Here is an 11858-nt window from a genome sequence, read left to right on the forward strand (position 1 = left end):
TCATCTTCCCCACATTTTTATAACACACAACTTACATACATTCTTCAATCCTCATTTGTTCAAAGTCTCCATTGTTTGTTGCTCTCTCCAAGCGTACAAGTTTATTTCTTTTCATCTTATTCTTGAGAGGGATTATTATTATATTGTGAGGAAATAGTTGTGAGTATCCCAAATTGTAAATCTACTCTTTAAGAGAGTTGTGGTGTGATATTATCAAACTCAAATACTTGTTTCGGTTTGATCCTACGCCGTGGAAAGGATTGAGTTTGCTCTTGAACTCGTAAAAAGAGCGGTGTACCGGTTTGGCTCTGATCCGTGGAAAGAGTCGGAAAAGTTCTTTATTCAAATTCCCAAGAGGCGCTTGGGGAGTGGAGTAGGTCGAGTTTGACCGAACCACTATAAAACTACGATGTCATTTTCTCTAACTCTTTACTATTTAATTTCAAGATTATTATTATGATTTATTGCATGTTCTACTTGATTATTGTTTTGACTTGAATTATTTTGTTTTAGTAATTATCATCTTCTACTCATTTGTAAAAAGTTTTATTATTAGAAAAAAATTAATCAAGTTTAAACACTTTTATCGTTAAAACCCTATTCACCCCCCCTCTAGGGTTGCCATACCGATCCAACACTCTCAACAAAAGAATGACACATATAGTGCAAAGTACATCCAAACTACCTCCTTAAACATCATCCACCCCTAACTCAAAACACTAAAACGCTTCGACACCGAGAGCTTCGGTATATCGAATCAAAGACGAGTAATCGAAGTCTAATGAGATAAAATTGGTTGAATACTTTAATACCAATACATCTAACAATATGAGTAATTGAAGCACAAGAAGCCTCCAGTTTCCAACCAATCCTTCTAAGAGCAATCAAGCCTTGCAACTATGAAGAAAAGATCTTTCTCTACTTGAAGAGGTCTGGGTTCAACCAATCCCTGCAAATTTTTTGAAGTTTAAAAGATTACTTTTGCTTCTTTTTTTTCATGATTGATGATGCAATATTCAAAAAGAGGGGGATTGTGTGTTGTACTTGCTAATATCGTCGAGGTGATCGTCGAAGTCCACCACATCTTGCCATTTTTCAGATGAGATGTAATCTAAGAGGACCATATTTGCTAACGGTTCCTTGATTGTTAGCTGGCTGCTTCCGTCTGATCCAGCCAGCTTCCAATTCTTGGGAGTTTCCCTTGTGTATAGCTGGCCGGTGACAAAACAAACGAAATGAATGAGAAGAACATTAGCAATAGATGAGGCCTACAGTTTAATAGCATTCCTAGATTACATGATGTCTGGTTAGGTGGCATAGAGTAGCAGCACAAAACAGCCAAGAAAATCAGATATTGTTCATTGGAAAGTACAGTCATGCATATATAATCCAATCATATCTTGATTAAACTAAATGATCCAGAAGAACAAATAAAACAAAAACAAAACAAAACAAAAAAGAACAAATCAGAAAACCCCAGGTCTTCTCTCTATCTCTTTCTTTCTCCCTCCCTCATGAACCAGGAGCCAACAGTCACCCCTACCGTTTTCCCTCTCCAACGACTCGCAACGATAGCCTGTGGTGGTAACCACAATCAGAGGACGTCATCTGACTGCACCTAACTCATGCTACTCCTCCAGTGAACAGATTACCATAACGTGTGCAACTTTCTCCCATGATCGACGTTGACGACGTTATAGCTCCTCAAATGAATCCATATTTATCTATGTTAGCACAATTCCATTGACCAGTCACAACGGCGCTCCACAAATAGTAGACCCAGGATGAACAAACCTGCAATGTACTTCACCCACAAGCTTCATGACGTGCAACTACAGCAGACCTCTGATCCGATTCTCTTCTTTTCCCACCATGCGAGCACCCACTCCTCGAGGACAGTCCAGCGGGCTCTTAATAAACACTTTATGATATCCCACATTGGTTGGGAAGGAGAACGAAACACCCTTTATACGGGTGTGGAAACCTTTCCCTAGCAGACGCGTTTTAAAAGCCTTTAAGAGAAACCCGAAAGGGAAAGCCCAAAGAGGACAATACCGGCTAGCGGTGGGATTGGGCTTGGGACATTACACACTCCCACAGCAATAAAACCATTGACAACCCAGTCTGCATTAGTTTCATTACCAACACTCTAAAAGACCTCAAATTTGAACACCCATAGCTTGTAAAGTTCAGATCTGTGAGTTCGAATACATTCGAACACAAACAAATAAGAACTCAAGTTTGTTTGGTACAAGCTAGTAGGTAATGCTTCATTCATATAAATTCCTTTTGGATTGAATTAAAGTATTTATAATAGTTTATAACCATTGGAACCTTTATACATTTAGGCTTTAGACAGAGTAGATTGGGAATGATGGGATAACGTTTGGTAAAATTAGATTTAACCCTCAAATAAAGTTTTAATTTCAGAGATTTATTCAGGTCGCCAAAGAACTTTCATGTTGAGCTAAACCAGTTTTTGGATTACTAATAAAAGTGACTCTTCTATCGAAATGTCATAGTGCTAAGTTGGGATATCATATGATCATGATATTTGTTTTGAATGTTGAATGTTTACGTGATTGATTTGAAAGTTTTCCATGTTGTATCACTGAATAAAAAATGAAATTGTGTATGTATAACTATATAAATGCAAATGTTATTCCAAAGACGGTGGAAATTATCATCCTCTAAAATGTGGATATAGATCTTTAAAAGAAAAATAATGGCTAGCCATTCCAGACATGTCTTGTGCAGAGACTGGATGACAACTAACCATCAGCTAGGGTAAAGTCCCATAGGGGCCAACTAAGCAACGAAGAGTTGAAAAAGGAGAAGTTATGAGAGGTTGGGCTAATTGACCACCGTCGAAGTGGAAGGGTCAAAGAAAAATGTTTGAAGTTAAACTTAAAAGTTTATACTTTTTACTAGTAAGGTGACATGATTGTTACTCGTTACCTCGTCCAACTAACTCAAACCTTAAAAATATAAACACGTGACCTTCCACACTTCTTAGGACAAATATGTACGAGGGGAAGGGTAAACTCATGGTCCAACCCAAGCCATGGTAAAGAATATAATATTTATGATAGGCCTTGTCCAACAATTTTAGTTATGATAGGCCTATCAATTTTATATATAACCAAAACAACTAATAGCAAAAAGATACCCTCCTGTCACAAAAACTCTACGCTATATACTCTAGCTCCACTGCCACTATAACTATAAAACTCCCATCGGGCCCACTAATGCACATAATGCACCATATTCCTTTCTCACGTGCTTATCACGTTTTTCACTCTCTTTCGTGTATACACGTTCGTAATACCAGGCCTATCAATTATTTTATTTTATTATTATTATAGTGCACATCTTAATTATTATCATTAGATGATTGCATAACTCTGCTACATTTAGCTATTAAGGAAACTCATAAAAGTTTAAATCATAGGTAGATGATCACCATGAATTAGATCCATTCGCTCTCAGCTTTTTACTAATTACATAAGTCTTTATTGACCACTAGTCCCATCTGTGATGGTTGGTTGGCAAAGAAGATAATCTATAGTTTAATTTCGAGGTTGCATAAAGGCATTTCTGTTATCTTTTCGATCCAAATTCGGAATGAAGGAAAATTATGCTCTTAAGTTTGAGAATCTCCCTTAGAAATCTGAGCATCATGTTTGTCATTTTTAAGTTTTCATGCAATTCTTGTAGTAGATTGCATATGAGTGATTCAACCAAGCTTTGATCAAGTTTAATTGTCGAGTGACTCAATTTAGAACAAGATTTTCAAATCTTGCTTCTAGATCTTTTATCTTATCTAATTCAAGACTTATCGCTTGGTTGATTTGAATTTTGCATAATGAGGTGCTAATTTCTTTGATTCAAGGGTTCTTGCTTCAATAAAAATATGGATTGTTGGACTAAGAATTAAGGTTGTCTTATTTGGTATCCGAGCTTATGTTGCATATTGTGCCATGCTCTAGATTTAATTTTATCTTTCATTTATACAATTCTTCATCTTTTCTACAAATCTGTCCGTTCATTTCGTTGATGCACCTCCACCATTCCTCTTCATCCTTTGACTTTGATCTCATTTTTATCTTTAAAGATCAAGTTTACATCTTGAAAAGAGAGAAGAAAAAACATCTAGAAATTTTTTCATAGTGTGTTCTTAAATTGCTATGGTAAATTTGGTGTTTGATCTTTGCAATCTAATCATATTTGAGATAGTAGTGATATTACAACAATTATCGTTATTTTTTATCAACTATTAGACTATTTGTACGTTTATTTGAAGATCAAATCAGCTTCGAATCACATTTTGCAAATACTGTCCAAATCTTGTCTCGGTTGCTTTTTAATGTTTTTCTTTCCTATTCAAACTTAGTGATAACGTCTAAGTTAGCTTGATTGCTCTGTTAAGAAAAGAGAGACTAGCCTCTTATCTTTAAGAGTTAAGATAGACATTTAGTCAAAATCGTAACATCTTTCTTTTTAGAATTCATTTCCAACGTTATGTTTTACCCGAGAACTATCTTTGGGACCTTCCTCACTTGTTTAATCCTTTCTTCGTTTTTTTTAATTCTATTTTGTTGTTATTTCATAATTATTTTGTCTTGGTTGTCTTGAATAGCTTACTATTACAAGAATTGCTTAATCCACGTAGTAGCTCACCCAAGATCATAATTTAGCCATGTTTCCCAAATGGCCTATCTTTAAGTGTAAACACGAGTGTTCCGAGTAAAATAAATGACTTGAGTGTTTGAGAGATCATATCTTTTCATTTTACTTTCATCTTAAGAGCATATTTCACCAATGATGAAATTGTCACGAGACCTACAGTAGTGATGCTCATCTATGAAAGGTTGTTCGAGATAATTTAGTAGAGACATGTCAATCATTAAATACAAGTCTGACTTGAATCAAGAGATGAACTAGCAAGACCAAATCAAAAAGAGTCGAGCCACACAATCTATTAACAATAAGGAAGATTGTCTGATACCTCAAGTTGACCAGCCAATTCAAGATGAGAGAGATCATCCACAATCTAAAAAGGAAGATTCCAATAGTGAGGTTGTCGAGGTGGATAAGGAGATATTTGAAGTGAGAGTTGAGAATGGAGCCATGATAAAATCTCTAGAAAAAATGAGGAAAGACAGATTCATGAGAACGAGGGTTCAGTTATGAAAGTTTGTGAGGAGGGCACTATTTTGTTTTCAAAATGACACATACATGAACTTGTAACCAGAAGGACTTGATTTCTAATGGGTGCGCTTAAACCAAGTGTTCCTATTTTTCTTTTGAAATTCTTGCATAAAGCAAATGTCTAAGATTTAAAGGTTTCTTCAAATATGAGCCCATGTCGAAAGAAAAGGACCGAAAGGCTACATACGAAGTGACACTTCTATTTCATTCATCAAATTCAAATCTAGATTTCATGTGTGAATATGGAAGAGTAAGACCATGTGATGCAAATGATTTCAAGTTTTCATTACAATGGAATCCCTTATATTCGAGGAAGAATAATCTTGAAGAAAGGTAGAATAATACGAATTGAGGTGTCTTAAACATGTCATGAGAACTTTAATGTAGATGTCAGATTGAAGCTACATTGTGAGATCCCACATCGGTTGGAGAGGGGAACGAAGTATTCTTTATAAAGGTGTGAAAACATCTCCCTAACAAACGTATTTTAAAAACCTTGAAGGGAAACTCGACAGGGAAAGCCCAAAGAGGACAATATCTACTAGCAGTGGGCTTGGGCTGTTCCAAATGGTATCAAAGCCAGACACTAAGTGGTGTGCCAACGAGGGCGTTGGGCTCCCAATAGGGGTGGATTGTGAGATCCCACATCGGTTGAAGAGCGGAACGAAGCATTCCTTATAAGGGTGTGGAAACCTCTCCCTAGCAAACGCGTTTTAAAACCATGAGGCTGACGACGATACGTAACAGACCAAAGCAAACAATATATGCTAGCGGTGAGGTTGGACTGTTACAAATAGTATCAGAGTCAGACACCGAGCAGTGTGCCAGCGAGGACGCTAGGCCCCCATAGCTTCGAGAAACCACTTTCTGATAATTGGTTTGAACGTTGAAGGTCCAGAACAAAACCAAAAGGCAAGAGATAAAGAAATCCACTCCATTGCCTCCCTCACCAAAGAGGATTCTCCTAAAATTAAAAATATAGGTCCGAAGATTCATTCTCAATAAAGAACGCTAAGCTTCTTTGGCTCTACCCATGAATTAGCTAGTAATCGGTCTTTCACAACGAGATCTACCTATACACTAACGGTATTTAATTATGAAGATTGGTTGGGTAGCTGACCCCTCTTAGTCCGTTCTTGGAAGAATAAGGCCATAATCATTCTGTTAAATAGGATTTCCTCTGCTTAATAGATAAGCATTTGTTACCGATGGGGAATTCTTTCTCATCTAAAATTGCAAATTGAGATGATTGGATTTGCAAATAGGATTTCCTCTCCTTAATAGATAAGCATTTGTTTCTCCTTGATCGATTCACACATTCCATGTTGAACATTTTATGAAATCCTACATCTAAAGCTGGAGCAGCTCCAACGAAAATTGGAGCTCGCCCTCCTATTGCCTCTCTCATACTTTCACTTACTAAAATGAAACCCCACAAACTTTATCCATTCCAACGCAGAATCGGTACAAGACAACCAAGTATAGAGAACATTAAAACAGATTATAAAATTGAATAAATTTAAAGATCTAGTTACTACTATTAGCTGGAATTTAGGATAAATACGCAAGAAAGTCCGTGAAAACCTCCAACATACATTTCCTTATATTTCAAATAGCATCAACAGTAGCCAATAGTATCTAACATTCAACTCTCCATCAATGGAAGAGGACTGAGAAACTTCCTAAAGAACACTCAAACAAGATGCTATAAAGCAAATAATATCAAATCTAGCAATTGCGAAAGCCATAAGAATGTCACCTCAATTAATGAATGAATTATCAATACGAAATGTAACAAAGCTACTTTACCATATTCCAGTCTTTTAAAAACCGAACGAGGTAGTTGGTCCGAAAAAATTATGCTACGTATTGGTATTCACCTACAATATTTAAATTTTGCATCTTCGTGGTATAAGATTGCTCCTTTAAATGGTTTTGTACCAAAAGAAAGGAGGAAAGATAGTGGAAATTCATTGAGGAAATTCTAATAAAGCGTAAAAATACAATTTACAAAATAATGATAAAAATTCTATAGCAATAAACTCACCTCCATTACAGGGCTTCTATCCTTCCTCTTTGGAAGAGCTTCAAGTTTTCTGTGATCTAACTGCAGAGAAGCATAATTCAAACAAAAGAAATATACAAAACAGTACAGATAAAGAGCAATAAGAGATCTCTTACCAAAAGAAGAGCAGCATGTGGAAAAAATCGAGAAATATGATCACCAATATTCTTGGCTACACCACCGACCTCATAGTCATCAAACCGCTCATTGGCATGAAAGTATCCCACGATATTCAATCCCTTGGCCGCATAATATTCTTCAATCTGATTGCAAATGAAGCATGCCACGACCTCATCAATCACAGATCTCAAATACGCAAGTGAAAAAGGAAGTAAACATGGCGTCAAACACAACAAATTCTCACACGAGTAACCGGTTTACAGAAACCTAAACATGAAATTCAGCTGTAAAATGGTTCAAAGGAAGTACCAGAAGGAGAGATATCTCGAGCTGAGGGAGGAGACCGATGCTGGAGTGGAAGAGAGGGACGGAATCGGCAATTTCGATTACATCAGTGGGGCCGGAGATGCGACCAAGGAGGAGTCCGTTGACGGCGGAGGTCCGGTGCTTTAGGGCATGGAGAATAAGCTTTATGTAAGCATTCTGAGAGATCTCGAACCGTAGATCGCCGCCCATGAGTCAGAGAGTTGGTAAATCTCTGGTTAGCTCGCCGGAAGAGACGATTCAGAGAGTAGGAGGAAGGCGGAGTTTACAGTCTAAGCAAAGCTGAATGGCAGAAGTAGAGAAATGAGAAGAAAACAAAATTTCAACAAATAAATTAATCACATTAATTAATTTTGTTTGTAAAAAAAATTAACACAAAATTTAACCAAAGTTGGATTGAATTTTTTTAAAATGGGGATAAAATATGAACTAACAGCCATATGAAAGTCCCATATTTTTATGAACTAGATCTGTGTTTATAATTAAGTAATATTCTCTCCGTTACTGTGTTTATAATTAAGTAATATTCTCTCCGTTACTACAAGGCTTTTTGAGAAGCCCAAAGTAAAACTACGAGAGTTTATGCTAAGGCTTTTTGAGAAGCCCAAAGTAAAACTACGACAGTTTATGCTCAAAGTAGACAATATGATACTATTGTGGACAGTCGTGTTAGATGCCCAAAGCAAAACCACGAGAGTTTACGTTCAAAGTGAACAATATCATACCATTCTGGACAGTCGTGTTCATCTAACATGGTATCAAAGTCATTCCCTTTGAACTCTTGGAATGTCTTTCATAGTTTCACGTTACAACTCCCATTTTCTGCATTTGTACTCTTCTTTACAACTCCCATTTTCTGCATTTGTACTCTTCTTTAGCCAATTGCTAAGTTTCTTTTAATTCTAGGATCATTTTTTAGCCAATTGCTAAGTTTCTTTTAATTCTAGGATCATTCAAACATGATCAATCTTCATTTTCTGCATTTGTACTCTTCTCTAGCCAAAGGCTAAGTCTCTTTCAATTCTAGAATCATTCAAACATGATCAATCTTGGATGACATTCAATCTTGCTTGTGGAGTGATGACATATTTGATCAACAAGAATCATTCAAGCTAGACATGATTGATCTTCCTTGTGGAGTGATTCGAATCTCAAACACATTCAATCTTGCTTGTGGAGTGATGACATATTTGATGAACAAGAATCATTCGAGTAGACATAATTGATCTTCCTTATGGAGTAATTCGAATCTCAAACAAGTGTTCTTGCCTTGAATATATTCAATCAACAAGATAATTCGAATCTTACTCCCCTCCCCTCGGTCTCTTGGTTCATATCATATTAGTTTAAACTTTTTTAAAAAAAATCATATACTAATTGAGTTGGAAGATGAAGGAAACAACAGCAGAAGCAATAAGCAGCTACTAATTATAATATAAGGTCATTTACATACCAAAATTTGCACAAAAAATACAGCACCCTGTGTGTATCTTCATACAGAGCCAGGGCGCCCCTTTTTACTACAAACAAACCATCTCCATACTTCAATTCATGGTGAATTAGTGTATCGATATCCCGAATACCCCATCTGGTGGTTCGTCGCTTCACTACTCCCTGCTCCGCCATGGTTGGTCCTTGAACTAGACGACCTAAATGGCCACAGATTAGAGAATGGATTGCGTCTGCCCGGATTCACACTGGACCCATTACCGTTGTTGTAGCTGCTGCTTTCGTTTTGACCATTGGCGATATGTCCCCCGCCCCCGACCCCGACCCCTACTCCCTGTGGTGGCAGTTCCTGGCGACAGACAGGGCAAGAGTTGTGTTGGACTAGCCATGGAACAATACAATCTGAGTGGTACATGTGACTACAGGGCATCTGCCTAGCTTCGGACTCGAGTTCAAATTTTTCTTTGCAAACTGGACAATGTGAATCCGAGCGAAGATGTTGTTGCGCGATCCTAACAGTTGGTATTGCATCAATTGATGATCTAGATGCTGGCGGAGGGCCGCGATGACCATTTCCTGAAATCTGTTCAAATAGCTCCTCCAGTCCAGGGCCTATAAAGTAGTCGCCGCTATTGCCTCGTGTAAGGCCAACGCCAGGAGCCCCATTGAAGAGAGCTTCTAACCTGCTGTTTCTCATTGGAACTTGACCACCAAATACTAATAGTGGTCCAAATCCCGGGCTAAGCTCGAAAACCGACTCTGATCTTCCCCTCATGTCGTTTCTTTCAGCTAACCGCTGTCTCATAAAAGCAGAGAATGCTCCCATACCATGATTGTGAACTTCATCATCATCATCCAAACCAAAGAATTCAAATGGGTTTCCATGCACCATATCATCAAGTTCGTGGATAAATCCTCCATTGCAGTTGGGGCAAACTGCATCTCTACCTCGAGGACGTACCGAACTTCTGCATCTATAACACCAATGGGTGTTCCGACCATTCGACATCCTCTCTTCTCCTTCTCCCTACTAAAATATATAATGGGAAGAACACCAAAACTTATCCCTGAACTCCACAGCCACCAAAACATTATCTCAGCATAATGTCAAGCTTTTTTGCAGTATATATAAGACTAAATCAACTTCAAATAGAGATAAGAAGTGCAATAATCACAAGCAAAACGAAAAGGAACTAAAAAGAACCAAACCATACAGTGAATCCCAGCTCAAATGAAATGAGACAAGTTCATAAAACTCGAACATAACTAGTTCAAAAGCACAAGAAAACAAACCAACTTGCATACCTAAGAAAGAATCCTTCTATCTCAACTTTTAAATCGTAAGGCGAAAAAAGAAGATCGAGCTAAATCTCGAGGTAAATAAATGAAACATTCACACAAGAACTCCGCACTGTTGAAATTATGGTACCTTCTAGGCAAACATATTGCTAACTATCAGTCAATTTTGATTCTTTTTCTTCTTTTAGTTCGAACCTTCGATCTCTTGGTCAAGAACATATGTACGAACAAATTCAGCGTCGAGAAACATAATCGAATAAACGGTAACACTAATACCTTCTGGAAACTATGTTTAAAAAGTTACTCACAATAGAGAAAAGATTGATAAATCAATCACACCAAATTCATAAATGTCCAAATCCCACCAAACCAAAAGAACAGTCAGGAAAACATTCTACTCCGCCCACAACAATCACCAGATAACTAGCACAACTTCTAAGTAGAATCATTCCACCAAATACAGAGCATGAAAGTCCATACAAGCATACAATAATAACAGTACTTCAAAATTCCCACTACAATATTTCCATTCCAAATAGACCACAGAACCCAATCGAAATCACCCAACGAAGATCCAAACAGCACCTATTTCTAAAAAAACCTCTAAGAAAACAAGATTTTAAACAGAAAAAAAGGCCTCCCGATTCAAAACGAAAAAAAGAGACGCAAAAGGGGGTAGAACTGTTACAGAGGCATTGATTGGAATTGAAGGAATTGCAGAAAAGGAAGGGAAAAGGTTGGAGAAATTCACCTTTGGGAAGAGGAAAGAGAAAAGCAGATCCAAGCAATTTCGCTTTTCTGGAACTGAACGAACAGAGAGAAGAAAGAAGAAGACGACAGAGGCGATGGGGGTAAACCCAGAGCCTGGGCTACCAGGTCGAGGGAGGACCGACGTGACCTTTTGTTCTTATTTCCCTTTTTTATTTATTTTTCTTTTCTATTTTTCTCTTTTTTTAAAAAAAAAAAAAATTGTTTGTTTATTTTTTTTCATTTTAATTTATTGAATTTTTATGAAAATGGTAAAATATATATTTCATTATAAAAATTAAAACTCCGGAAGATAATAAATTGGGATTATTTGGATGGATTGACTTTGTTCTTTTAAACCAAATAAAAAATAAATATTTTTATTTTTATTTGACATTTCAGATCAATAAATCCGTTGTAGTCTAGTTGGTCAGGATATTCGGCTCTCACCCGAAAGACCCGGGTTCAAATCCCGGCAACGGAATACCATTTTTTTTTTCTTTTCTTTTCTCTTTATTTTCATTTTTATTTTTTATTTTTCATTTTTTTTAAATTTTTTATTTATTTTCAATTTTCATTGTGTTGCTTTTCCTTTTTTTTTTTTTTTTTTTTTTTACTTATTTTCAACTTTTATTTTGTTGGG

General features: G+C 36.8%; 2 protein-coding genes and 1 non-coding gene across 4 annotated transcripts; 1 reads left to right on the forward strand and 2 right to left on the reverse strand.

Moving 5' to 3' along the window:
• Positions 1 to 762: 762 nt before the first annotated feature.
• LOC111453869 (ER membrane protein complex subunit 8/9 homolog) lies at positions 763 to 8032 on the reverse strand. The gene is made up of 5 exons (XM_023095149.1): positions 7706 to 8032; positions 7393 to 7539; positions 7259 to 7318; positions 1045 to 1211; positions 763 to 949 (listed from the first exon to the last, which is right to left on the reverse strand). Exons 1-5 carry the CDS (start codon positions 7910 to 7912, stop codon positions 919 to 921), a joined length of 612 nt encoding a protein of 203 aa, XP_022950917.1. The 5' UTR covers positions 7913 to 8032; the 3' UTR covers positions 763 to 918.
• Positions 8033 to 9110: 1078 nt separating this feature from the next.
• Positions 9111 to 11375, reverse strand: LOC111453704 (probable E3 ubiquitin-protein ligase RHC1A). 2 transcript variants are annotated; one of them, XM_023094910.1, is made up of 2 exons: positions 11220 to 11375; positions 9111 to 10241 (listed from the first exon to the last, which is right to left on the reverse strand). In XM_023094910.1, exon 2 carries the CDS (start codon positions 10176 to 10178, stop codon positions 9270 to 9272), a length of 909 nt encoding a protein of 302 aa, XP_022950678.1. In that variant the 5' UTR covers positions 10179 to 10241; positions 11220 to 11375; the 3' UTR covers positions 9111 to 9269. The 2 variants fall into 2 exon arrangements, with proteins under 2 accessions (XP_022950678.1, XP_022950677.1); XM_023094909.1 differs by having other exon boundaries at positions 9111 to 10236; positions 11220 to 11374.
• A 251-nt stretch (positions 11376 to 11626) lies between these two features.
• TRNAE-CUC lies at positions 11627 to 11699 on the forward strand. The gene has a single exon. It is a non-coding gene; the product is annotated as a tRNA-Glu (tRNA).
• Positions 11700 to 11858: the final 159 nt, after the last annotated feature.

This window comes from Cucurbita moschata, unplaced genomic scaffold, assembly GCF_002738365.1.
Source record: "Cucurbita moschata cultivar Rifu unplaced genomic scaffold, Cmos_1.0 Cmo_Scf00015, whole genome shotgun sequence".
In the NCBI taxonomy this organism is placed as follows: domain Eukaryota; kingdom Viridiplantae; phylum Streptophyta; class Magnoliopsida; order Cucurbitales; family Cucurbitaceae; genus Cucurbita; species Cucurbita moschata.

Excerpts from the sequence above, each read along its gene's own strand:
- LOC111453704 (XM_023094910.1), bottom strand. The coding sequence starts at position 10,178 with ATGTCGAATGGTCGGAACACCCATTGGTGTTATAGATGCAGAAGTTCG.
- LOC111453869 (XM_023095149.1), bottom strand. The coding sequence starts at position 7,912 with ATGGGCGGCGATCTACGGTTCGAGATCTCTCAGAATGCTTACATAAAG. Across the intron at positions 7,540-7,705 it reads TCGAGATATCTCTCCTTCTG|ATTGAAGAATATTATGCGGC; the intron begins GTACTTCCTTTG and ends ATTTGCAATCAG. Across the intron at positions 1,212-7,258 it reads ATAGAAGCCCTGTAATGGAG|CTATACACAAGGGAAACTCC; the intron begins GTGAGTTTATTG and ends GTCACCGGCCAG.